General features: G+C 43.9%; 2 protein-coding genes across 8 annotated transcripts in view; both read right to left on the bottom strand.

Annotated features, from left to right (window-relative positions):
• The window catches only part of EVL (Enah/Vasp-like), a 144,259-nt gene that overhangs the window by 6,227 nt on the left and 110,245 nt on the right, over positions 1 to 27,787 (bottom strand). For all 7 annotated transcript variants that reach the window (XM_066321879.1, XM_066321880.1, XM_066321883.1 and 4 more), the window contains exons 4-8: positions 13,087 to 13,150; positions 9,850 to 9,911; positions 5,562 to 5,791; positions 4,783 to 4,904; positions 1,731 to 1,791 (exon numbers count right to left, since the gene is read on the bottom strand). In XM_066321879.1, the coding sequence (XP_066177976.1) occupies positions 1,731 to 1,791; positions 4,783 to 4,904; positions 5,562 to 5,791; positions 9,850 to 9,911; positions 13,087 to 13,150 (539 nt within the window). The remainder of the gene's footprint in view (positions 1 to 1,730; positions 1,792 to 4,782; positions 4,905 to 5,561; positions 5,792 to 9,849; positions 9,912 to 13,086; positions 13,151 to 27,787) is intronic.
• On the bottom strand, positions 7,573 to 8,960 carry LOC136362031 (ena/VASP-like protein). The gene has a single exon (XM_066320287.1). It carries the CDS (start codon positions 8,958 to 8,960, stop codon positions 7,713 to 7,715), a length of 1,248 nt encoding a protein of 415 aa, XP_066176384.1. The 3' UTR covers positions 7,573 to 7,712.

Genomic DNA, 27,787 nt, shown 5'->3' with positions numbered 1-27,787 from the left:
CACTTAATCATTCTTATCTCTGTATACCAAATCAGGTGAAACCATGCTAGAGTGCTGTCTGCTGTTGCCTAAATACAAACCATCCATTTCTCAAATTTAGAAACTCTCTGAGATACAGAAACCAAGCCAAGCAAGTTGCTCACATGCCAGTCTTTCACCCCAGGACAGCCTCCAGTACCAGAGAGAGGAGTTCAGGTACTAACAGAATGTAACCAAATCAATCAGTACTCCTCTTAAGTAGAAGCCTAAACACTTCATCAGAGATTTGGACTCTTTTATCTCGGATTTATGTGTGACAGATCATAAACCCTTCATCCATATATTTGGCATGACAATATTATCTAGCAGCCCTCAAAATGAAGAGCATAATCTCTTCATTGTCAAATAGAATTGCACCCAGTTTGAAAGAAGATACTCTGAACATGAAATGTACTCAAGATACAAATTAAACTCTCTAAAACACTTTTCTAAACAGATTGCTGCTATTGAAAAGTTTGAGGATATAAACTAATGTAGAGTTTCAAGGAGAGAGAATAAGGGACAGAAAGCAGAGGCTGGCAAGTTAGAAGCTAAACGGTGCCTTTCATCTCCAAGCGTATGGCTCAAAACCAGTATTGGGGCAAGATTAAGAGCAATGGTTGCATAGCGGGTTCAACAGGGAAATTCTACACTTGAAGCATGCCTCAAGGAACATGCAAAAAATAGCTGCTTTTCTCCCTAAACAGTGGAAAGTGCTTATTCCTGCTCTTCCTACACACCTTTTTTTGCTTGGGGCAAGACCTAGATTGTTTTAATGGATTTCCTACTGAACAGCTTTGTCTTTGGAGACAACATCTCTACGCAGGCAATATGAGACACACAGGATGCTTTATGACCTTGCAGCCGTGGCAGAAAGCCTTCATGGGGGAACTGGCTAGCAACAGGAAAGCTGAATGAGCAGCAGCCTGGAAAAGCACCACATTGGGAAAGACAGTGCAAATCCTGCCCTCTCCTAAAATGCTTTTACCACCCTTTACCAGTCCAATAGGTAAAAAAGTGTTTTCATCTGCATGTTGGACTCAAAATTGTTGAATCAAGTTCAGTCTACAGACTGAGTCAAATAAAACCACTTGTAAATTGCTTTTGTGGAAGAGAAATTAATCAAAGTTCCTCAAAGTTGTCCAAATTCTAGCTTACTTTAGTGTAGCTACCATGGTCACAAATTTTGACTTCTGCATGATCTAATGGCTAATATACCATTTTCCCTTCTTCCACCAGGCACATTCTCTGTGCACTCTGGGGTCTGAAGTGAGCTGATTGTTGCTTTGCATGGAGGTTGGCAACCCAAAGCTACACTGCAGGGCTGATGGTCCACTTCAGCTTAGCTCAAGCCTCAAATATAAAATAAGAAACATTAACTTTATCTCAAGTTAACTTGCCAGAAGGTTCAATGCATCTTCTTACTGGGCAAGAATCCCCTGTTCCCTACAACATTGGGATTAGACCATGAAATAGAACTCATTAACCTGGTTTGGACAATACCTCCCCTATGAATAAAGCAGCTGCTCTTGTTTATAGGGTGCTGTTCCCAGGAAAGGTGGGAGCAGTTACATTCGACTTTGGATCGAATGTGCACATCTATTCCTGGATCAGCACTGCTTGTTATTGCCTGCCAGACACAGTGAATGAGCACAGGACTTTGACTTACACAGAATCTGCAAGAGCACAACAGGGAGGAGTGTTTCACTTACGTTTTGGCTTTCCTCTTCCTTTTTGTCAGCCGGCTTGTCTGACTGCGATGCTGCTTTCCTCCTTTGCAAAGGAACAGGAGATAAGACACAGTCAACCCTCTAGAAACAGTCCTCATGGGAAGACTGATTCAGGCTTTGCAGGAACGATTTGGTGAAAGACTGATTCCTATTTATTTAGCTCATCCCAGAGAAAATGACAATGGCTGGATGTGTTTGGTCGTGCAGGACTGGGGTGGAGGTGAAGAATCCAGATCCCAGTGACACAACTCAGGGAGAGGGGCAATATTAATATTATGAGGTGGTGTTTAACAGAGGAATGCAGGGTCCAGAGCATAAGGAAATGTGATGAAACAGAGGGAGGAAGCAGAGCTCGGTTTGAAACTGGGTGAGAAAAGGATGGCTTCTCTCCAGGGTTCAGGAAGTCCTGACTCCTGGACTACAGGAGAACAGGAGAACTCCTGGACCACATAGGAAGAACAACTCACCCCCCATCAGGGGTTTCTGAGGACCAACCCTGCCCACAGCAGGGTGGACATTGCAGTGATGCTGCTCTCGGCCAGCTCCAGTGTCAGTTTGTCACATGTCCTATAGCCCACATCCCTGATCCTGCACGGAGAAAGGGCTGTAGCAGTGCTCCCACACGATGGGAAAACTGTCAAAAAGCCCTTCAAGCCAGGTCCACCCTCACTGGGAGAGACTGGGCACCATTTCTGCTCAGCCAAGACCCCTTCTTCCCTCCAGGGTGGGAGAGCTCTGGCTGGATACGAGGAATCAGGAAACCAGCCCACCTGCCTGGTTTTCAAGTGCCTTTGGGAACAACAGGGGATTATTTTTGTCTCAAAACCACTTCAAAGGCAGCAGAGCTCCTGAGTAGTAGTAATCCCAGCACCAGCACTGTTGGTGCTGTCTACAGAAGCTGAGTGAGGACCTGAGACTCACACTCATTCCTGGTTCCCAAGGAGGGTCAAAACTCTTGGAGAAGTAAGTGGCGAAGAGCTGCAGTCCATCCACTGGGGAAACTGGACTTGACAGTAAACAAAGATGTTGGCTATTTATTTTTGAAAAATGCATGGTAAAACTTCTTGGGCATTAGCCAACTGGATGATGTCAAGAAAACCAAATTCTTGATTTTTAAGCCCTATTTAGGTTCTAAGCAGTACTCCAGTGGGCCAGGTGCTGAGTCTCTAGAAATCCAATTTCCCATTTTAGACCATTACGAGAACTGCAACTCAAGTCTCCATGTGGACTTTGGTTGTGCTGAACTTTACCCTTATCCACCTGTGAATATTACCCTTAGCAGATGTTTTTAAGAACACCAGTATGATAGGTTTTTCATTTAGTCTTGGTTCCGAAGTGAACAAAATTCAGCTCAGGAAAAAAAAGTCAGGAAGCACTAAGAAAGGCTTCTGAGAAAAGCCTCACTGGATACACTTTGAGAATTGGATGAAAATTTGACAAAAAACCAAACAAACTGAGAAGTATGTGTCTGTAAGACACAGTGCTCTGTGGAAATTGTTTTCAGATATTCAACTGCATTAATAATTTTACCAGAGCAGTAATATTTTTTTTTGTCTTTCTCTAATATTTACTTGATTTTTCTAACAAAAAGAAGTTGTAATTGTTACTAATCGAAGTGAAGGAAATATTTGCCAGGGTGACAGAGCAGTGTTAGATTTATGTCCTACAACAAACTTAATGGGGCTGGGAGTGACAGTGTTATTATTCTGTTTGCGTTTTAGTCCCGAGGCAAAGGGCTCCTCTCACAGGGCTCACTGAATCTAGAGAGTGGTATTTTATAGCATCTGAGCTCTCAGAAATGTTTTCCTCCATTACTTATCAAGCATTAGACATATTCCCTGCTTCTGAGCATGGGGTTTAATGCTCAGAAAAGGGCCCCTGAGATCCCATGCTCATAACTCTGATTTCTGTATTGAACATGCTCAGTTTAAAACCAAACCAATATTTTTTTAACCTCCTGGTAATAGTAGGCAAGTAAGGCAGGTAAGTGCAACCTGAAACAGTGCCAGGTTCTTCCTTTCCTTACGTCATCATGTATAAAAAGGAATTTGCAGTCAAAAGAAATCCTCTCAGTATCAGCTTAGCAGCACATGCCCAGACTGCACCCTTGAACTGCCCTTCTGCATTTCCAGGTACTTCCATGGCTTTGTGAAGAAAAATTTAGTGAACAACTCTGTTGCTATCAGCTCCCTGGAAAAGGATTTGGATCTCATTTATTTTCACAGTAGAGGCAGCACAATACTCATGGCAGTGCAAGTGCTTTTGTTAAGATGCCAGGGGAAATGAACCCTAAATACCTGAAGACATAAGCCAGAAGCTGTACTGGAGTACACTTTAGACTAGAACCACACAGGTGTGCAGAACTTCTATGTCCAAACATATGAGATGTCCATTCAGCTTGCTTGCTTGAGTTACCAGACCTTACTTTGCTTGTAGACAACTTTCAGTTAGGGAAGGTCATTCTTGATATAGAGCAGGCCAAGAACCAGTGAAAAACTATTAAAGAGTTGTCAAGCTATTTTAATTCTGGAAGAAAATTACCTATTTGCTATTTTATACTGCTGGGAACTTTTTAGAGTGTTGTGTATTTATTTAATACTTTTCAAAGGATTACATCCACAGTTCAGTTTCTTCTGAAATGAACAGAACATGGAGGAAAGTTGAAATCAGATCTTTTGAGCTGAGAGCTGTCTTTATACTAAGACAATGCTATTTAAAAACTCCATCTCTGTGCACCCTACAACTGTACCTACCCTTTGTTTGTTTGGGGTTTTTTTATTCATCCTTTTCTTTCACTATTTGTAAGTTTAAAAAATTAGATCTAAAAATAGAGCATCTTACACTAGGAAAAGGCAGATGATTTTTCCAAGGCAACACTTTTCACATTAAAAGTTGGGCAACACTGGTGACCCACATCTATGCAGGACCTGTCAAATAGCAAGGAAACACCTACTGCTAACCACAAAAATGACAGTGCCTGGTTCCACAGTTTGCTGCAGATCTCATGGGGCATACTTGAGGTGTAAGTACAAACCTTTTTGCCAGTAATTTATTCATTTCTTCCATTAGTCCTCCTCCACCTCCTCCACTACTTGTTCGATTGGCATCGCTCTTAGAGACCCCACTAGGGCTGGACCCTCCTGAACCATCTTCTGGCTTAAGAGAGAAATCAAGATTGGAATTAATGAAAGGTTTGCTTTACAACCACACCCTTAATGATTACTTTTCCCAAGTGTTAGGAACACTGATCACAATCACAGCCCGAAACCAGAGATAGGATGTGTTCTGCCTTGGGAAGAAGACCCACAGGTGTATTACTAAAACCAAGACAGATCTGAGTGATGTAAATATACAGGCAAATGATTAAAAAACCCACACCACTGCTTGTTCATAATTATGTTTATATATGCTTAAGCAACCCTACCTAAGTGGATAGCTACTGACCAGGCCTCAGCAGTCTACACTGGTTTTTTTTTTTTTGTAAGTATAATGTAGTTTTAACCACTTAAAATAAGTGAAAACACTAACACATAGTACAATGGTGGACTATGTTGAAGTAACGAGATCCTGGCAATGTGAGAAGTCACAGCCATTTGCTAACTCATATGTTCTGAAGAGCATAAACTCTACCCAACATTTCCTGCTCAGCTTTATTTGCACTGCAAAATCACAATTAAGAGTTCACCCAATGATCAGCCGAAGCGTGTTTCAGCACGTTTCACTCTGGGTTTGCAGACCATTAACACCAAGCTGTGCCGGGCCTTGCCGCAGCAGAGAAGAGCCCATCGGGGAGTCCCAGTGGCACGTCCTTACCCGCTGAACTCTCCTTAGTTTGGCACCAGCCAGAGCTGCTGCGAGCCCTGACACTGACCCATCTTCAGCGCCAGCCCCTTGGCCGGCGCCGGCTGGCAGCGGGGGCGGCGGGGGCGGCGCGGCTCCCAGGGGTGGTGGAGGGACTGGGGGGGGTGGCGGAGGTGGGGGCCCCCCAGATGAAGCAGGGATCACAGCAGCACCACTGGGGTGGCCAGGTGGAAGTGATGGGCCTGAAATGCAGAGAACAGGAATTAGATGTGAGGCACGATCTCCTCCAGCCCAGATAAGGTCACGTTCCCGCTCCCAACGCCATGGCCTGACTCCAGGACAAGGTCGGTGCAAGGAAGCACCATGCATGTGAAGAATGGGAAGAGGTGCTTGTATCAGTGGTCAGTCAGCTACAGTTGTGTCCTCCTGAGAGACCCTGTTACTGACAGTGTGCTTCCTGCTCTCCTCCCTGGCTGGGCTAGTGCTTCATTCTGTGTCAGAATCAGAACACAGACAACGCTTCCCAATTCATAAGTGGCATATTCTTCTGCTTCTCCTACAGCTTTCTACATGGAGATAATAAACTCCACAGACTTTGGTTGACATCAGCTTTTCAGATGAATTGTGGGCTACAATATCCTCCTTTCTGTCATGCAGAAGATGTGTGGCCTCAGCCAGTTTTGCAGAATAACCAGGGAAGGAAGACCAGCTTCCAGCTCCAATACCCCAAGGTTCTGCAAAGCTCCTCTCAGCAGCAGCCTGTTGGAAGGGCCGATGGTGGTAACTCCATTGCAGTGGAGTTTTACCCAGTCTGTAACAGGTCAGTTGAACATATACACCTCCCCAAGGGTATTTCCCCGTGTACACTCTGTCAGAACGAGCTGCTCTTGGTATGTATTCACAACTTCAGCTGTTCAATAAGTGTTACTTTGAAAGACAGGTGAGTTTTGACTGAGAAATATTTGGAAACCATATTTAACATTAACAGCTTGTTTTTCTTCTTATCTAGGTTTTCTTATAATACTGCCTTATTTCTGTGGTTACTTCTGCCATTATTTCACACTCCCAATTCCATTCTTGAAATGAACCATAGCTGCTATTAGAAATACTTTAAACATTTCAAGCCCTCTTTCGTTCATGAACATAATAGCTAGTAATTCATTGTGGGTGCATTTAATTGTAATTGCAAAACTACACCCACCTAATTAGAGGGCAGCCTCAGGCAAAAATTGAACCAAGTCAAAATAATGGAGTGATGTGAGTTTAAAATAACTTTATTGAACTAAGTGGATTTCAAGGACTTACATCAGCTGAAGGACTGAGCCTCCAGAGGTTACAGTAATACTTTTAGCAGAAAGTACAAGGAAATGTCTTAGTTTTCTTCCTTTTGTAGGCACACCACTTTAGCATTATATGTGGTTATAAACCTGAATAGATCCAAGTCTCATAACATACGCTCTGAATTGCAAATAGGCATTTCTTGCAAATTGTTCTCACTCCACAGGCTTTAGATAGGCATAAGAAATCAAGGCCATATACAAAGTGGCCAGATCCAAGCCCTTGATCTGCCTTCAATAAGAAAGGTTTGCTGGAATAGTTACAGTGGCAAGCCCACAACTATAAATGCAGTGAATACCAGGAAAAGTCTCTTGAATTAAATAAATTGCACAACCACAGGGGATTCTGGGTATCTTAAACTAAATCCATGTTCTATATTTCACTGGTAACAGAAGTAGCACTTAACAAAAAGAGTAAAAATCACAACCTCTACCAGTATTCCTACACAAAAACCTACTGCATACCTGGCCTCCAGCTCCAGAAAAGCCCATCTGCTACGTTTGGACCAGCTGAAAACAGGCTTTGTATGAAGTCTCAGAAAGAATTTGATTCTGCTGAATGACAAAAATCTAAGTCTGGGACAATACAGCAGGAATATGCATTGCAACAACCCAGCTACAGGGTCCTGGTTCTGCAATTCTTACTTTTTGCCTGGTCCCTGGACCAGTCTAGAGTGATTTTGATATTTTTTCACCCCAGTTTCAGAAATCACATACAGCAGGAGTGGCTTTGGGTCTCTCAGCTCTTTTTCTATCAGTCAGGGCCAACCAGGCTTTTTGAACAGGTGACAGCTGAGGCTTTACACAGGTCGCAACTCATTCAAAATCAGTACTTACTCAAGTGGGCAATGGCTGATGATGTCATGTAAGGAGGGGTCCTCCTGGGCATAGCCACCTCAGACACAGCAGCGTGAGGGGGAGGCAATGGAAGACAGTGTGACATGGGCTGACACCACTGCTGTGCAGGACAAGGTGACAAATGGGAGGATGGGGAGGGAGCCTGGCCAGAGGAGCTGGGGGGGCTGGCGATGGTGGGCAGCGGGGAGCAGGGTGCAGCTCCTAGGTGTGGAAAGAAGGACCCATCCACACTTTTCACCTCGGTTCCAGGGGGGCCTAAAGCAATTTGCTCATCAGGATGGCCGTTCAGGGGTACATTTGCTGAGGTCTCCCACCCTGCTTTATCTGTGGATGCCTTGACTCTGTCAGGTGGGACAGGAATCACGGGCAGGATGGTGGGACCACGTGGCTGCAGGACGTCACCCCTCTGCAGAGATGGTGCATTTGTGGCAGAGGGAGAAGACTGAGGAGAGCAGGAAAGAGAAGAGCCCCTGAAAAGCTGGTGAGAGGGAAGGGGAACATGGGAAGGATGGAGAGGTGGTGGAGACAGGGAGGTTCGCCTGATGCCTGGCATGACAGTCCTGCCATTTGGGCAGGCTGGAGGGGAAGATCCTGGGGCTGTTGGCAGCTCAGAGGCCGAGTGCCTGTGCAGGAACTGCGAGGGCTCTCTGGCTCTCTGCTGGGACAGGAAAGGGGACTGACTAGCGGGCTCAGGTGCTGAAGAGACAGCGCTGGCTGCAGGTAGTGGGGGGAGCACAACACCGGAGGCAGGAGCACTGCAGTTACTAGAGGCAGGAGGAGGAGACTGGGGCTGAGAGAGGGGAGAGCATATGCTTGGTTGAAGGGTGGAAACTAAAAGAACAGAAAAGACAAATGAAAAGAATAAGGTTGGGTACGCAGGAAGGAACGAAACCAAGGCCAAGTGGAACGGGGGAAAAAGGAACCGTGAAGTAAACGCAAACAGAAACTCAAACAAAGCAAAGAGGAGATGGTGCAGGCACCAGCTTGGGGATTTCCAGCCCTCAGCAGAACTGGAGGGGTGTGCAGAGCAGAGCCCTGGCAGCACGGGATGGGCTGCATGCTCTGGTGCCAGCGAGGCTCCTCCAAACCCCACGTGAATCTGAGTCAGGATCACGAGCATCACCTTTGCACCAGGGACAGGTGCAAGGGACAGGCTGAACACAGAGGTGGCCACCTTGTAGGCAGAGAGGGAAGAGCCAGCAGCCCCAGGAGACATGTCCCATTCCTTTTGGATGCCAAGGCAGGATTTTGGCTACGTTCCCTATACAGAACAGCACACTAACCTCTGCTGAAACAAGAATCCAACTCTTTCTGTGACCAAAGGCATGTATGCATGTCTGAGCTGGTTTCTAGTCAAAAGGTTTAACAGTTGAGGAAAAACATTTCACTTGTGTGGCCAGATTAACTTAAAAAACTTGCCCAAAACTAAAGCCCAAACACAAGATGGCCATCTCAGCTTGCTTGTTCTGCCTCCTTTCAGAGAGGCAAAGCCATACTTTGTAGCTATAAACTATTCCCGTCATCTCTTCTCTAAGTTTAATGCAACTTAATATGTTATAGAAAATTTTTGTAAGCTCATTAAATATATATATTTTTTCCATTAAGTTCACAGAAGACTTCATGATCACAAAATCCCCAATGAAGAGCATCTAGAGCTGTATCTTGCTCTGTGCTGTAGTTTGTTTCATGCTGCAGAGCAATGGGAAGTGCCTGAGCACATCCAGCACATCAACCCCTTCGTGCTGACATCCCCTGGAAACACAGAATCACTCTGGTGGTGGCTGTGCTACCTGCTCTCCTCAGGGATGTGGAAGAAGCATGGCCAGGCCCCCTTGGTACACCTAAAATGCCCCCTCAGCTGTACAAGTTTTGCCAAGTGCCAAACCTGCCTAGCTCCACCTGCATGCCTCAGACCTGAGCCTCTGCAAAACAACAGAACCATGCCCAAATGTGTGTAAGACTCTAGCTGAAAAATCTGATCTTTAAAATGTAATTGCAACTATAACCACTTTTAGCAGTCTAGCTTGTACAGCATCCCACAAACACCAACAACAGCAAGAGGACACAGTCAGGGAGAGACTGTATCTGCTTGATTCGATACATGCCTGTGGTAGAGGTTCTTCTTTCCAGAGATTCCTGGCGCTGTTGCTGTTGCTCCATCACTTGTCTAAAACAGCAATGAAAAAACCCTTGGTCATTAGTTATTCCTTATAATTTTGGGTAAAGGCTTTATACCCTGAGAAGCACTGTGTGTCTGGGGAGAGAGCTGATCCCATGAGATGGAGGTGGGTCTGATTTCACTTGCCCTGGCCGCAGCAGTGCCAGTTCACACGGTGGGAAGCTTAACCAGGACATAGCCCTGCATGCAGGGACACTGCAGGGGTTGGTTGATCCATTTAACCCAACTCCTCAGTGGCTCTGCACAAGGAAAAGGCAGTGCCCAATGCCCAGGAGAGCACAGCAAACATGCATGCTGTTAACCTGAAGTGTATGAGCATTGCAAGGAAAGAGTAAGTGGCTTTTCACACAAAATCACAGAATCGTGCATTGGATAAGGTTGTAAGGGAGCCCTGGAGGGCATCTAGTTGAATGTCCCTGCTCAAGCAGGATCCCCTGGAGGACACAATCCCCAGGATTCTGTCTAGACAGCTTTTGAATATCTCCAGGGAAGGAAATATTCAAAATGACACAGTCCAGAATCTTATATGGATCAGGAGCCCAGAGCACTTGTAGAATATTAGCATACTAGAATGAAAATATAGCACAGCTTCATCTGTGTTTTGGTGCTGACTGTACAAAGCCTCTCTTGTCCAGGTGCACATCCAAGCCCTTTTTGGCACTGGCCAGCCCAGCTGACAGCCCCTGCACCACCAGCACTGCTGTGCTTCCTCTGCAAACACCGATCCAGCTCCGCACTGCTGCTCCTTCGGCACCTTCCCCCAGGAGCTACCCGGGGCTGCAGGGAGAGCCTCGGGCCAGCTCTGCAGGGATGTGCAGTTCCAGGGGCCCATCAGCAGAGGTCTGCTCCTGCACGCTGGACTGCTCCTGCAGGAAGGGCTGTCCCTGACCCCTGCCACAAACCCACCCTCACCTGGCTCCTCTTTAAAAAAACCCCATAGCCGAAAACCAGACTGCTTGCCAGGCTTCTTGGCAAGGGCATGGATATAGACTAAAGATTTCAACAATATTAAAACACAACTCTGAATTTACCTTGCTGAAGCACTTGGTAATTAAGTTTATTACCATTTTCATCCACAGTTTCTAGGTCAAAATTGCCCTAATTAGTTTCATTTATCTTTAGACTAGTCTTCACTGCACAGTTTTCTCTTTTCTCAACAGCTTTACTTCATGGTCTGTACAGTAAAGCAGGCTCAACTCTAAGCAACATTTCTATTTTGATTCCTTGCACAGTATTTTAAGACACCTCCCTGCTACATTTTTACTTGTACTTTCCAGAGTCTGCAATGCTCAGCAATTCTATCTTATTTATATACCAACAGAAGCTTTTAAAATAAAAAGTAGTCCATAAAAAAAAAGTTATATTATGTGGAAAAGAAAGAATATCCTAATTTGCAAAACAAATATTCTGTGTTTCATATCTAGTTCAATATATGGGAAAGGAAAATACATGATTTTGCTGTGGAGGGATCAGTCCTAAAGTGGTTTTATGTTCAGGACATGCAATCCATGCAATTTCTAGAAAAATGCAGGTTTCTGAGGAAATTATCATATGTGTAAAGGTGAATCACTTCTGAGAACGTCTTAGTTGGTTGATTCAACTGGTGCCATTTAAGCTATGACACATTAAACCAAATAAACATAAATCTTTACTTCAATACATACCCTAGCTCTTTCTTGATTGTTATGGATGCAACAGCATCAATTGCACTGCTAAAATATCAATTGTTAACACACATACTAAGAATTTCCTGAGCATATTGTCCCCTATCTTAGCTTGGCATTTATAAGCAAAATTTGACGATGAACAGCTTGATACATGCATTTTCCTGATTAAACCTGGGGGAAATTCTTGGTTTATTTTCTAGAGAACCAACCTGGAAAATTCCAGTCTAACAGAACAGGAAAAAAATATGGGTAAAACACCCCCAAATCATTAGAGCTGCCTGCAGAACAGATTGAGGTATAGGGTGCAAAAATCCAAAAGAGGGTTTAGCCACTGCCACTTGAAGTCACTAGGGTTCATACCAGCCCTTTCTGCCCTTGGTCAGAAGCAGTTTATACGTGCCAAATGCACCCTCCCACGCCTGCTAAAAGGAGAAGTTCTTAAACTCTTAGGAAGTCAAATTTATTCCAGTCGAACTAAATAAAGCCTGGGATTGGCACAAGGCTACCTAAGGAGTATGCATGGAATAAAGTACAGGAGAAGACAAATGACACCCTGACTTAAAAATACATTCTTTAAACATTTGTGCAAAAATCTCTAAAAAAACTTTTAACGAGACAAATTTGTAGGGTAAATACCATAACTTAATTTCCTTCCTGCTTATAAGATGTTAAAAAAAACCCCAAGGCTTAAAATTAGGTCTGCTCTATGCTTAAAGAATGCATCAGCATAATTAAAACTGAAAGTTCTCTAGTGCAGATGCAGTAATATATAACTGCATCTACTGGCATGTCTTATTCCACTCCAGTGGAGCAAAAGAAGCTTTTCTAGGGCCATGTGCCCTGTAGCAGTCAAATAATACCCACCCAAAGGGTTTTTACTGTCTCTAAACAAAACAGAATAAATATAATATTTTTATTCTAACATAGTTAAACTGCTTACATTTAAAATGTACAGAATAGACACCCAAACTAGAGACCTGAATTACATATGGTCTGCAGAATCAGTGCCTTCCACTGGTTAAAGGAAGAGCTGGACCAGGTTTCTCAGGAAGAGTGGGAGAGACAATATCACCTGCCTTGGCATGAGCAAGGGTTCTCTGACCTTTATGATAACTCTGCTATCCCAAAGTAAATCTCAGAGTGAAATATCATCACTGCTCACCCATGTAACTGTCATGGGTAAATCCCTACTAAATCTTATGTCATTCACAGTTATTCATTAAAGGGGCAGGAAGCTAATTTATTTCCCTACTTTCCTTATAGTTTTTGGAGGCAGGAAGACTCCTGAGTACCTACCAAGCAAAGAGTTTACCTAGAGTGTGAACTTTGGCTCACTTCACCCTTTAACAGTCATTACAGAATCATTAGCAATAATTAGAAAACGTTCAGAACCAGCTTAAAATATGTACAACCAGTAAAAAGAGCAATGCTTACTGGTGAGCTTGCATGTTCATCCAAGCTACAAACTAGGACTCTGCAACAGCTGATTAACTCACCTTCTCTGTGCTTCCATCTCATCTGGAGATGGACCATTCTGGATCTGGCGCTGGGCAGCTGGACCTACAGAAAAAAAGAGAGGATGCTATTAAGAAAACAAACGTGACTGAAAAAGCAGTGCCACTCAGATTGTTTCTCCATCTTACTGTGACAGATAAACCTCAAGCATTATTGTCTTCTCTTTGCTTTATAATTATTTTTAGCCCTTTTTTTTTTTTTTTTCCTATTAGACAAATCATTGCCACTTGTACACTTTTAGTCCCACTGGGAGAATCCAGGGGCTAAATGTGGGAGCAGACTTGTCCAGAAACTTGGCACCATAGTTGCTGTAGATTTCATACTAATCCCTTGGTGATGTGAAGACCTGCAGCATTGCAAAAGTTGTCCTGTAGAAGGACAGCCCATTGCCCTGGGATGCATCTTTAGCTTTGACATGGCTCAGCTCCATCCTTCAAGTATTATTCTGTGCTTGCACAGAAATTCAACTGCCTTGCTGAGTCTGGGAGCACACATTATGATAACTTGTGCTGCTCTGATGCTGAACTGGCATCAAAAGCTGCCTGATGGAAGGTGCCAAGAGATGCAAAATTAAACAAGGCTTTCACAAAGGCGGCTTTTCTTTTTACAGTGCTGTGGTCTTCTGCTTCTGGGAGAGCTACAGCAAGCTGAGCTTTCACTGGCATCCACCAACAAAAGCTGACTATGCATGTGACCATTTAAGTCACATCTCCTCTCTTGATTGATCATTTAATCTCTGTTCTCAAGGACACTGACACTACATGCCATTTTCAGAAAGAAACAATTTTTCTGCAAATAAAAATAACTATTGGTAACATAAGTGGTCTTGCATTGATTACGAGGGTTGTTCCATTCATTTGAGGAGGTGGGGTTCAACTGAGATTAAACAGATAAGACTTCTATTACATCCAACAGTAATTTTCCTGATAAACCGGGAAGGAGGTCCCTTATGTGCAGGAAATTATTATGCCTACCTTATTTTTTCATTTTCAAATGTAAAGCTTCACCCTCTTAAAAATTATCCAACAGGAGCAAGCCAGAATTAAACACTTACAAACCTAAATATGTCACTCTCAAATTGTTAAGCGTATTTATCTCTATATTCTTTATGCATTACTGTCAGGCTGAATGTTATCTGAAAACCAATTAAGGAAGAATGAAAACAGGAAAGATGGCAGAAATGCATGGTAGTCAGAAATTCCAAAGCATTGAATCCCAAGGAAATTGTGCATATTTCTGAAATGTGTTTAAGGACTAACATTTAAGGTAAGGGTACACAGAACTTTCTGAAAAAACAGGCCTGTGTATTCTAATTTTGGGTCTCCCAAAAACGAAGCCAGTGACAACCACTAAGCCAAAAGCTCTGACATTTAAAAATGTCCTATGATTTGGCATGAAGAAGACAGTTCACTTTTTTAATGACTCATGACTGACAACTTAGTGTTGTTTATCATAGGTCTTTGGCAAACTATTTAGACAGAAATGCCACATTTTGTAAAGATCACACGAAACAATGAACGTGGGGGAGCGGGTGATTGTTTCGGGAAGCAAAGCCTCAGGGAAAAACTTAGCAAGTATTTGGGAACCCAACAGCAGAGGACCCACGTGAAAGGAGTTTGAGGTGTAGCAAGGATCTCCGCAGAAACTAGACGTGAGGAAGCCGGGGCAGCTTTGAGCCTGCTCAGCTCACGGACACGGAGGGCAGGGATTCATTTCATGCCTGGTTCTGTCCATGAATGCTCTGCTGTGCACGTACGGCCGGCAGCTGCGAGGCGGAGAGGGTTTTCCATCCAACTGCATTTCTAGGCTTAATTCCCCTCCACAGTTTTAGGTGTTTCTCAGACAGAAGCAGACATGAACAGTGAGTGCTCCTGGTGATGCCATCCTCATTTGAAGATGCTTCTCGGGTTGCCCCGTGGGTTTCCTGCGACCTGCCAGCCTCTGGGAACAGCCTCACAGAGAAGAGCGCTTTTATCAGCGCAATGACCAGGAGGAACAGTTTTGCTCCTGACCCGTTCGCAGCTTCACAGCTGCTGTGAGCCCCATTTTTAGCAACTAATTAACGCAGGAGATACTCTGCGAATGTCTGCGTTTCCTCGCTTCGCTGCTTCGCAATAATTAACCACGCTTTTATATAAGCATCTTGTGACTCAGCTGAAGGCAGATCTTGGGAGCGCGCAGATGTTTTCCGTGTTTATTTTTTCTCCTCGTACCCAAGCAGCCCGACACTCAGTCGGCCCGTGCCCAGCTGTCCCCTCGGGCAGCAAGGGGGAACTCCTGGCACAGGGCACTGCTTTGTGCTGGCCCTGGAGCTTTCCATGTGCCCGGGGGCTGCTCCTGCACCGCTGCGCTGAGATGTCCACGCCTGGAACGGCGGCCAGCCAAAACAGGAACAAAGCTGCCCCTGATGGAAAAGCCATGCTCCGGCTTCCACTCGGGCCACGAAGGCACGAGCAAATAGGAACAATGCCATCCTTTCTCTCCTGCTGGAGAAACTCCAAGCAATGTTTCTTTTCCCTCTTTTGCTTTGGCCACAACTGCAAGCAACACTGACTGCAGACACTTAGAAAAGGATCAAAACCATTTATTTCTCTGAGCAACCAGTATTTTGGGCTTATTCAGTACAGCGTGCGCAATCTAACACACGTTCATTCATTATACAGAACGGAAGCAGCCCCTGGTTGGGGTTTCTGCAACTCGTACAGCCTCCCATGGTGTTTATGGACCAGTGTGGTGAAAGTGGTGGCCTAAGGAAAGGGTCCAGTCAGGGCTAAATTACAAATACATATGGGGTTTAAATTCATGATACTGACAATTTTTTGTTTTGCATATGAGACAAACGATGATTTTGTGAAAAACACACAAAACCCCAAAGCCACAAACAAAACCACACAATCCTCCAGCAGATAATGGGAGCAAAAGAGGTGTCAGAGAGACAGACAGCTCTCCCTCATCGTTTGATGATTCCAGCACACACTTGGGTTGTGGGAGACTCTGCTTCAGCCGTCAGGTCTGACCTGTCATCGCTTATATTCTGGCAATGTGACATAAACTCTTGCTTATCCTGACAAGAACAGAAGAAATCTTTCCAGATTACAAGTTTCTGCAAAGCTTTTCTTTCCAACAGCAATATCTATCAAATAAATTGGCATTTCCTGTCATAAACCCCCACCAGTTGTTGTATCAGTTGTTGAAAGCATTTGTGACTGATGCTAATCCCATGGTCCCTGTTCGGGTGCAGGCAGTGTGCAAAGCCACGCTGGGACTCAGCTGGGCAGGGTGTTTTGCTGGGTTCACCATAACCCCTCCTCTTTCTCCCCGTGCTCTCGGGGCTCTTTGCTCCCGGGAGTGCTGCCAGCAGGCCAGCCCCACAGTGAGGTGTGACACCCCGTGCCTGCTGTCCCCACTGCAGCCATGGATGTCCCCGTCCGCCACCACTTCCCCATTCACAGCCTGCCTGTAATTTTAGCTCTCTGGCCGCTCTTGGGCAATCACGCAGCTGCAGAGCCTGTGGCAGCACTTTAACACCTGCCCGTGCCCCGAGGACTTCATCTGCTCGCTGCTGGCGGGGACTGCGTGTGCCGGAGATGTCGTGGCACAGCCACACGCCGCCACAAAGCGCCTGTAGGAGCGGGCGCTGGAACGGGAACAGCAGTGCTGGTGACTAGCTGTGCTAGCGACACTCCCTTCGGCTCATTACTAGAGACAATTATCCTGGACAAAGCACTGATCTAATTAGCCTAGATAAAGCCCGCAGATAAAGCAGGGTGCCTACACTATTTCTCGAGCGGGTACAAGCAGAGTTGGATGACACGGCAGGTCAGGCAGACCTAACTTTCCATGGCGAGTTGAAGGGCTGAGAAGAAGGATCGCTGCTCACTGCACTGCCACTGCAGCCGGGCAGAGCCTGCAGCCTGGCATGCCACACTGCCATGGCACTCCCGGGCCAGGGGCTGGCCACTCCACGTGTCCTGCTGCTGCCCTGTTTGGTCTGATGTGCAACAGCACCTGGGCAGAGGGAGGGAGCACAGCCCACTGAGGGAGCACAGCGACACAAAGCCTGCTTTCGGGCAGTTTGCCTCACTCCTATCAAACATTAACTTGAAATAGGGTTTCCGAGAGTGCTACAGGCTGGGTGCCTGGTTGCATTTTAACAGAATACATTAAAATACCCTCTATAACATCATTTACACATGCACCAAACTTCTCCTCTGAGAACTGCAGAGAACTTTATCAGCCTTAATTAAGCTTCACCAATGCTAGGAGGCAAAAGTGACTCCCTACATCCAGGCTGTGTCTGCACAAATAAGATTTGGTTGTATCAATTTACCTACAGGTGAGATTTCTACTGACACAGTCAAAACTATGTAAAAGGTCACCTAAGGCATTCTTATTCTGATGCAGACCAAATTTGGGTTGACCTGAGGCAAGCCGAGTGCAGGGAAAGGAGCATTTCCAACTGTGTGCCAGAAAACCTTCTCTACCTGCCTTCCTTGTTCCTTGGTGACCAACAGTGCTGTAAGTCTGTGGCAGAGCAGAGTAAAACACATCCTCTTAAAATCACCCCCAGCAATGCTTTATATAACCTGAATTTACCTTATACCACACTGGACAAGGAGCAGTGTCTATCAAGTGCCAACTCTCATCTGAATTCTAGAAATTCCCATCTTAGAAGCTATTAAAAGCACCATTCTTAAGATCACTACTTCTTTGCTTTTATCTTTTTCCTCTAGATTACTTTAATTTAACATGAAACAGGCCTTGCTTAAAGTGAAATGAGGGTGTGAGCACAGGGGGTCTGTATGAAGTCTGTTCATTTGAACAAAAATCCAATTTAACATTCACTGCTGAAACTTTCTGATGCAGATAAGATTTAAGGACAGTGACAGAGCTGGAAAAACGAGCCTTGTATTTAACATGGGAGTGTCCTACCCTCACATTAGTTCACACCTCCTGCAAGGATTTATGTACAGGTGCATACTCTGTCCTTTTCTTACTGTGTTTTTTTAGGAAAAATCAACAGATGGAATTGCAAGGGTCCCTACATGCAGAACTACACAGGTGTGCACCGAGCAGGATGGAAAACATGAGATCCAGAGGGGAGTTACCAAACAAAAAGACCGTGCAAAGATCCAGTGCTGAAAGATGATTAGAAAGAAACCGTCTTCAATTCACCAGAAGCACTACTGAGCACACCAACACGAAACCACTGCCTTTGACTCCAGTGCTAAAGCTGGTAATTCCAATATTTTCCCTAAAATATGATGACACTTGTTTGATCCTGAGTGTTTATTCATCATGGCACTGGCACAGTATTTGGTAACTTTTCATGCTTGTGTCTTGGTTGAGCTGGTGGAGAAAAACTTCTTTTCTTGCTCCTGAATGCAATACAGACGAGACAATGCTAAAGCAGCTCCTGCAGCAAGTAACACCACTCTGACAGCAGGGGTCACAGTAAATATGTAAAGGACATGGCTTGGCTGCATTTATCTCAGCAACAGTGCCTCAGCTCAGCAGCACAGCTTGGGTTATCTGCCACATAAGGAACAGCACAATCAGCTTTAGAAAAGAATTAAAAATACTCATAGGTACTGTGCAAACAGGAAGCCTTTCACAATGAGTTGGCTTCTGGGCTGTTTGGGTCAGCATCTCAGCATCTCCAAAATGCAGCCTGGAGTGGTGGGAATGCACCCCCATATTTAGGGCAAGCAACAAGATGGGAACCCATGTGTTCTGTAATGGGACTCCCTGTATTTTATCTGGTGACTGATTAACATAAAATATAAGAACTGTGTAAGAACTGGAAATTATTTTCCTTTCAGCAACTCAGCTCTAACAGAAAGAACAAAACACACACTGATCTAAAATAGCACAAGCTTTTTGGGGTGGGGGAAGGCGAACAAGGAAAGCTGTTCTGCCTGGGCAAGGGAAGTAGCTGAACCCTGGTTCCCCACTTCCCAAGGAAGTGCTTCGAGCACCAGACCCTGAGGATGGCAGCCCAAGGGAAGGTGGCAGCTGCACATCCAACTGGATCAGGGCCCAGTGCCACGTGCACTGCTGGCTCTCCAAGAAACAGAGAGAAGAAACTCTGGCACGACACATGCAAGACAGAAAAAGATGGAACTCGAGCATCCCAGGGGGATTCTGTTTACTCTGCTGAGCTCTGAGCAGAAGAGAACTAATTCAGTGATGGCTCAATTAGGGGTTGATGAAATCGAGGTGGGTAAGGCAGCCACCTGCCAGGGTGGGGGGACTGCCAGCACCTTCCTCCTCGGTGGGGCTGGTGCAGGGGCTGTGATGCATTGAGAAAAGCAGCCTTGTTTCCAGGGGCAGTTTCATGGTAAGTAGGCATCCAGCTTAGTTGCTGACCAATTGCTTTTGTTAGGGGAACTGCCTCTGGCTGTGAGAAAAATCTTATGTGCATAGAAAAGTGTAGGAAGAGTAATTTTACTTTTTTATTATTACAAAAAAACCCAAAAAGCCAAAAAACAACAACAACAAAACCCCAAAACAAAACAAAAGGCCAAAAAACCCACCAGGACACCACTGAATTTCTAAGGGTGTAATTCCAATATCGGTAGCTTTATAAACACACTCTGGGAAGATGATGGGAGAAGATGTCAGTCAGTGCCAGAAGTAAAAAAGTAATCTATAAAATTCGGGACCATGAGATTATCTTAACAAAAAAAAAAAAAAAAAAAAAAAAAAAAAAAAAAAAAAAAAAAAAAAAAAAAAAAAAAAAAATTAAATTAACCTCACAATTACTAGTAGCAAGTAAACAAGCCCCCAAGCACTTCTGTTCCCTTCTTTTCTTGATTGTTTTTCAGAATGTGCATCAAGCATATTTTCCTTAATATCCAGAACTGAAACTTTTCAATAAAGGTGAAGATTAGCTCATAATCTTGTGCCTCTAGGTAGTAATGGAGTTTTTAAAAAAATGCCAAGTACCATCAGAATCTCATTAAAATTGAGAGCAGGGGCCATCCTGAGAAGCTGGCACCTCCCCACCACTGCAAGGGGCATTCAGTTAATGCCAGAGCCCAGGCACTGGATGCTCCAAAGAAGCTGAGAGTGGAAATCAAAACACACCATCTAAAGATATGGTTTATATTGCACAGATATTTTCCTGAATTTGGTTTTAGTGAGGACATGAATTGTTTCACTCCAGTATCAGTTTGCCAGGTGCTGTCCCAACAGAGACAGGGACAGTCAGTGCTGGCCTTGTGCTCTGCATGCTGAGCTCTGAAAGGCTTTCCCTTGCATGTCTCAAACCCCACACACCTGCTCTGTGAAATATAAGCTATCTGCTTTAACTGAGGGTGACTGTGTGTGTGTTTCTGCACACTAGTAAGTGCATATACCTGTTTATACTCACTTCACACTTACAGTCTTCACATTCACATCAAATAAAAAGCAGGGATTTTTTTTTTTTTTTTTAAATTTCTGAAAATTTCTGAAGTCACAAGGAAGAAGAATCCAGCCACTGGGATGGACAGCAGTTCAATCAGCTGATACTTATACATGTAGCTGGTCAAACATCATCTCTGGTTTTGCTTAACTATAGAATTTATGACACATTAGATCAGAAATGTATATATATACCCACTTATAGCCTGGTGCAGTAACCAAGGCACCAAGAGCAGCATACACATACAACATACAACCTTGCAAGGCAAGGCTCTCTATTTTAGTGTCTCCTTCCTGTTTCCCTACTGGTAGGGCAGTAAACCCCTCAGGGCAGTCTTTTCCACCATGTGGAGAACAGTATACATGCATTGGAGCACCATGCACACATAGAAAACACTGTATTATAAGTGCACAGTTTGTATCTAGTCAATGGTTAAGATCCAGACAGGACCCATTTTACCAAGATTTAAATCTCAACACTGCTGTAAGGCAACTATGATGGGTTCTTGTACCTGGGTATGAGTACTGGACAGAAGAGGACATTTCTACAAAACACAACTAAATGGAGATATATTTCAGGATTTATGAAAAAAACCCAAACCAACAAACCACATGAAAAAATATCATTAGAAATAGGCCTTGATAATTAAGTTGCAGTCTGAAATAAATTCAACAGATAAAATATTCAAATACAGCACCTGATCCCATTCACACTTACACCCAAAGCCAAGCTATCTGCTTAAGGGAAGCAAAAGTCTCACTAACTGTGAAGGGTTTACCAGAGTAAACCCACTCATCTCTGCAAGTCCTCATTTTCAGAAGAGCTAAGAGGAATTGACAGTCACAGGCAGGTCGTTATGGAGAAAAAAATAAGCAAATATCCCATTAACTATAGCAAATATAAAATGCTATAAATGCCCTTTTTCATATGTGGTTTTAAAAACCACTATGTATTCCATGAGTACAGATGCTATTCACTAGCAATCCAACACATTGATTGAGAAGTCCACGTCCCACATTCTTGCTGTAATGACCTCTCCTGATTTAACGGCCCTGACTAATGCTGGCATCTCCTCAACCTCTAATGGGTCATTTCTCTCAAATATTATCTCAGCCTCCTACAGCCCGCCTGAATTAAAAGCAAATTAAAGACCAACGATCCATCAATGAGCTACAACTGTAAGTGGGTTCCCAGCACAACGGGATGGAGGCACAGACCATCTCCACACGGAAACTTCCCAGCACGGGCATCCCTTCCCCCTCCCGCAGGAGCGCGGCATGCAAGGCAGGGGAGGTTTCCATCACCTACAAGACATTCGGCACAGGATGATGCAGTCACAGTGGCAGAGGCAGAAGCAGTGCCAGATCCATTCCCTGCTGACCATAGCACGGCCGCAGCCTCCCCGGGTCCTCCGCATGCCCGGCGCTCCCCGCCACAGACCAGGTTTCACCTGCTGAAATCAATCCCCTGCTGCAGCAGCGCAGTGGGCCCGGCCACCTAAATATTTAATGGGACCCTTTTCCTCACCTATCACAACACTTGTGGTGTCTGAAGCCAGACTTCGTTGTCTGGACTTTCACATAATGCTGCGAAAGTAAGAAAGAAATTGTGTTTTCTGCCTCTTGCCCCAGTCAGGCCCCACCACGTTCACTTACATGCAAGCAGCTGGAGTAAAAGCAAAGTGTGAATAAAGGAAGTTCAGTTGTCTTGGGGAAAAAATGGCTGCTATTGAACATGCAGGATCAAGTTCACTGGTAGCTTCAAAGGGGTTCAGTGATAAATGTTGAGCACTAGCCTTAAAATGTGTAAATAAGATGGCTTCAGAAATATGTACATGTGGCTTAAAAATGCCATCTACTATTGAATTTTCTCTTCATCATCCCATCATATCTTATGTCCTCTAACCCAAATATTTCACCCTTTTTGTTTTGTCTGCTAATCACTTTCTTCTTCTACATTAAAGTGTGGCAGGTCTTCCAGAGGCAATCCAGTTGAAGTTAATGGAGAGTTTGTATGAGGAAGCTAAATAGAATATTTATTTGCTCTCCAGCTCTGCCTTTTCATCTTCGATCCATTTCTTTCCCTTCTCCTTGCCTTTGCATTATTCTGTCTGCTGGGGAGTTCACACAGCCTAATGCTCTACTCCTCAACCAAATTCATAGCTGGTTTAGGGGATGTATCTCCATAGCTTCAGTGACACTACTCTGATGTAGATCAATTAGTATTTTGATCCACTAAACTCAGCAGCTAAGTCTTTTATCTAATATCTGATTTTTAGAGTATGTGGAATAAAAATTCTAAGCTTTTATAAGTTACCTATGGTTACACCAGGTGAAACCCAGGTGGAACAAGTTCATAATTAGCAATATATCAGAGCCATCCCTATCCTTCTGAGGCAATACTTATTTAGCATAACTGAGCTCACTCTCTGTACCTGCCTCCCACAACATTCTCAGAATGACTGATATGTAGATATTCTAATAGCAAAGCTGCTTGTCATATGTTTTCTAATGCTTGCTGCTATGAATTATTTATGTCCCATTTTAAGTCCACAATATCAATACCTCTCAGGTATTCCTCACTATCAGATGGAGTGAAACAAGCATTAACCAATCAATATCTGAGGCAGCAAAAACTCTGTTAATAGCAAACTATCTTTTTCACTATGGCACACAGATGGTCTAAACTCTACCTGTATATGGTCATTGTTTTCTGCTTGCTGGCTTATGAAGCTATTAGAGGCAAACCAGAAACAGGAATATTAAATTCAAATGTGAATGTAAATTCAGGGTCTCACAGCCATAAATGCCAATGATTTTATCTAATTAAATTCCGAGGATTTAAGAAGATTCAGGAATATATCCAAATTAATAAAAACAGCATTAAAATTGTTAAATTTTTGGCCAAGTTTTATATTCAGGACTCTAGTTTTCCTAGAGAACACAGTATCATCAAACCATTGCACTCTTAGCTTTGAGGGCACTTCAAATCTTTTTGTTCTCCTGTGCTTTCTTCCTGTATCTCACAGTGAAGGACCAAAAGGAAGCATCTGGCTGATGTAAAATATCAGCTAAGCTCTCCAAAGTGCTCACTTATCCTGCAATACCATTGGAAACCCCTGCTCTTTCAAAAGAAAACACTATTACACAAATATAGGCAATTTAAAACACTGTATCAAACTAATGACAGAACCTGTAAACCCAGAGATGTACAACTTAATCCTGTCCTAAGAATGCATCTAACTCCTTCAGCAACTAATTTTGCCAAGACTATGTTACTCGATATTTTCTTTACTATTTTCTTACACACTTGTCTCTTACACAGTGAGTTTGTGGTTTCTACAGGGTTATATATGGTCATGACTAATAAAAAGCTAAAAACATCCTTCAAGGCAAAACAGCATCTCAGAGACTCTCAAACTGATCTAACAGAGATTAACAAATTCCTACAGATCCTTCGGCAGACTTACCACCTGCACAGCAAACTCCCTGCCAACAGTCTGCCATGGAGCCAGAAAACCAGTGAGTGGGTGTGATAACTCCTGCCTCCACCCCAACTCCACCCTCCTCCCTAAAATTGACATAATATTTTTAAATGGCTCATTCAAACACAACGTGGGGCAGCACAGGCAGGGCCACCGTGTGACTGAGTAAATGGCAGAGCAGGAGAGCTCATATGGATTTGGAACAGGTTCTCTCAGAGACTTCACCATCACTTCCGATTCTGAAATAAAGATTGGTATGAACAATCCCACCAGTAAGAGAGTGCCCCTTTTAAGTGGAAATAGCAGCATGGCCCACAGGAAAAATAATTAAAGATCCTGAGAAGGCAGTTGCCCCAGACAGTATGACATGAGCCACCTCTGCTTCTGCTTTGGATAAACAAAGTTATGACTTGCTGGACACTGTCAGTGTTGGTCCAAGTTCGGGGGATCTGGTGTGGCCAAAAACGTTGTGAAAATGCTTTTATACCACAGTGGGATTCCTAAACTGTAGTACATGTTCCACCAGTTACATGCAAGTCATTTAAAAGGGATACTCTATCTTGCCATACTGGGAATAACCTCCCCTCAGAAATCTTATAATATCTTATTAGCATTAGTTGACCCTCACAAAGGTTACAGCCCAGCTTGCCTGTGGCAGCACAGATGATTCCTGAACAAGGAGCACTTGCAGATGATGTGCACCTAAAGAGATTTTAAGTAACAATTCAATTGACCACCTAAAAATCCCTTGACCTCATTGTGAGCATGAAGCAATACCAGCTGGCTGGAAGGCAAGCACTCCCCCAACTAACTGCTCCTGTAATCCTTGCTACAGGAAATCAATGATGAAAATTGCATTTTGACAAACATAAATCATTACTGACAAAAAGGCTGAAAATCCATCTTGATGCCCGGCACTTACCTGGTGCAGCAGCCTGCTGGAAGGAGATGTGCTAGAAAAATGCTTCTTTTTAAAACAGAAATTGGAAAACACTAATTCCACAATCTGCAGCAGTGAAAATAAAGGACAGCTCTGATCCTGCAAGTGGTAGCAGACAGACAGGTGACTCTCCTACGTGAAGCCTTTTGCAGGAAGGCTGTAATTATCTGGTTGAGCACCTACTGATTGTATCTGGAGACTCTGTGCCTAAGAGCCAATATGCAGCTGATACAACTCATGTCATTTTACTTTCTGTACATTTTGTTCTTAATTGAAAAGGCTGCTTTCCTTTTCTATTCCTAATATCTATTATCCATGCTTGAGAAGGCACTTAACAGCACATTAGACAGCCAAGAACCCAGAGGCTGTGCCAAAACTGAAGTAATACTATGAAATGAATCGAGTGCTTGGTTTCATTTTAGTAGTGTTTTTATCAACTGGCACTCTGAGAAGGTTTGTACTTTAGAGAACTCTGGAAAACACTCAAGAAGGAGAGTTCTCAGTTTAAAGTTCCTCAGTCAGACAAAATATACTAAAAAGGCCATTCTCATGCCATTGACCATTTCTTTCTAGTTTTTAAGATGGAAACTAATTTCTGCTATTAAGGGCCAGCGTCAGATGACTTGTTATACCTGTAGAAGCTGTTTATACTGAACTAGCCTTAATTTTTTATATTGTCTTTCTCTGCTCTCAACCTCCATTTCCACCATCAGTTCCAAAGGACCCCGGGTATTGTGCCAAGGAGACCTGAACTGTTTCCCAGTAGTACAGGATGCTTTCTGGATGGCTGCTATTCCACAGACGATTCACCCACATACCTTAGCAATTAGGCTGGGGTACAACTGTATGGAGGAGATTTAAGACCTGGGAGAAATCAGCCTGCTCGTGTCCACGTTTTGTCTCTCTGGAGCTGCTCCCTGCACAGAGGCTTGGCTGAGTCCATGCCAAGCTAGGACACTTAAGTGGATGGATCCTCCCCTGAATTTCAGCACCTGCAGTACAGGCACAGCTGAGCAAGACCAGCCCAGGAATACAGAATGTAACCTCCAGTTCTTGCATGGACAGCCCAGATTCAGGTGCCTGAATTAGGACTCACCCATGGGTGTGAGAAGACTCACCTGGCACAGCACCTATTTCGGAACTAGCCCCTAACACATATTTCCAGTTACAAACCATTTCAAATGGGATGCAAGACTGGAAGTTTCTGCCAAGAAATAGAGAGCAAGAAGCATTCCAGGCAACTGCAAGTCTCACAGACTAAGCCTAGAAAAACCCTGTCAACTCAAGTAAAAATTACAGTTACCAGAAAATTATCTGCATTGGAGCATTTTGTACTGATGCCATTCTCTAGTAATATGCTCTGATTAAATCATCTCAGTGTTTGTGGTACTAAATGAAACAATATTTAAAAGACATGCTTACACTTTGCATATCTTTTCTCTGCAGGGCACTGCTAAGAGCAAAATAGCTGCACAGATGAAGGCAAGATGAAGGCTGGTAAGTCAGCCATTTCTCATGACAGTTGCCCCACTTACAAGTTATTTAAGCTGCTGTCTGCCAGTAGCTGTAGTACAGTAACACATAGTCACTAGTAACATACCTATATTACAGTGTATTGCTTTCTAAATTGCCTTCTAAAAAAAAAAAAAAAATTCAGTCAATTTAACTGATGGAGAAATTTGAAGTCTGCTACACTGCTGTTAGCATCATTTGGTATAAAGGAAGTGCAGGCATGCATTTGATACTTTTCAGAGGGCTCGACTTTAATGAATTTAAACTTTCAAATTGATTATGATTCACCTGAAAATGCATTCTGTTCCCTGAGAGTATGAACAGGCACTTCTTGGGAAACCACGATGAACTTCTATGATGCAGAATGCTTGAGACCCAAGAAGAAGCCCCGAACTGCTGTAAAGAGGCTAACAAGCACAATTCAAAGTACTTCAGCTTTGGAAACTTCTAGCTGCATCACCCCCCTCCCTCCTCAGTTATCGGTGCCAATCTAAGAGAGGGATGAATTCTCCCTGGCCGTCTGTCTCTCTGCTGATTACAGGAGAAGCCTGGGTGAGACTCAGTCCTATAAATATAGCTGGCATGAGTCCAATCCTAAGAGACTACCCCATAAACTCTACCAAATTAGCCACAGATTCTGGGAGGGTTTGGAAACTGGAATACCACACTGCATCTTGGCTCAGCACTCTGCTCACCGCTGTGACTCATGTTGGGTGTGCCAGAAAAGCATTGTAGGGGTCACAGTGGGCAAACACTCCGAGCTGTGACTAACAGGCTAGGCTCTGCCTGACCTCCCATAATGGGACCTCTCCTGATAAATCAAACAGGCTTTTCCCCCTCCCTGTTCAACCCCCAGAATGAGGAGTGGAGGTTTATTCATCACTGAGTTTGAGTGACCAGCTTTCTGTCCTATTATCTGTCTCATTATTGAAAGGAGGCTGGCGAGGTAAGTGGTTGTGAGACAACTGTGACACAGAGCACGTATCTTTTCTCCCAGCATAGAGAAAAAGGACTTCCCAGAATAAGAGTTAAAAATAGCTAGTTTGCCTTAGAGGGTGTATTCACTTTGAAACACAGAAAACAAGTCTAAGCTGACACATCTAATATGACGGTCACCTTTAGCAGCCTGCTCTCTGTCAAAATACCTAAACCCCTGGTCTTTCTTCTCCTTTAATTTTTTTACCATTTCAAATTGTAGATGTTTTTCAGCATGTTATGAGAAGCTTTGGGAGAGAGAAGGCAGATACAACCTTCTGAATTACATTAAAACCAGCCTTTTTTCAGACCAAAAAGTCTCTTCAAGATTATTTCTTGAAATCTATTGCAGTCCTGCCTTTA

This window comes from Sylvia atricapilla, chromosome 6 (assembly GCF_009819655.1).
Source record: "Sylvia atricapilla isolate bSylAtr1 chromosome 6, bSylAtr1.pri, whole genome shotgun sequence".
In the NCBI taxonomy this organism is placed as follows: Eukaryota; Metazoa; Chordata; class Aves; order Passeriformes; family Sylviidae; genus Sylvia; species Sylvia atricapilla.
The sequence above is the reverse complement of the archived record's forward strand: the minus strand, read 5'-3'. Positions and strand labels throughout refer to the sequence as shown.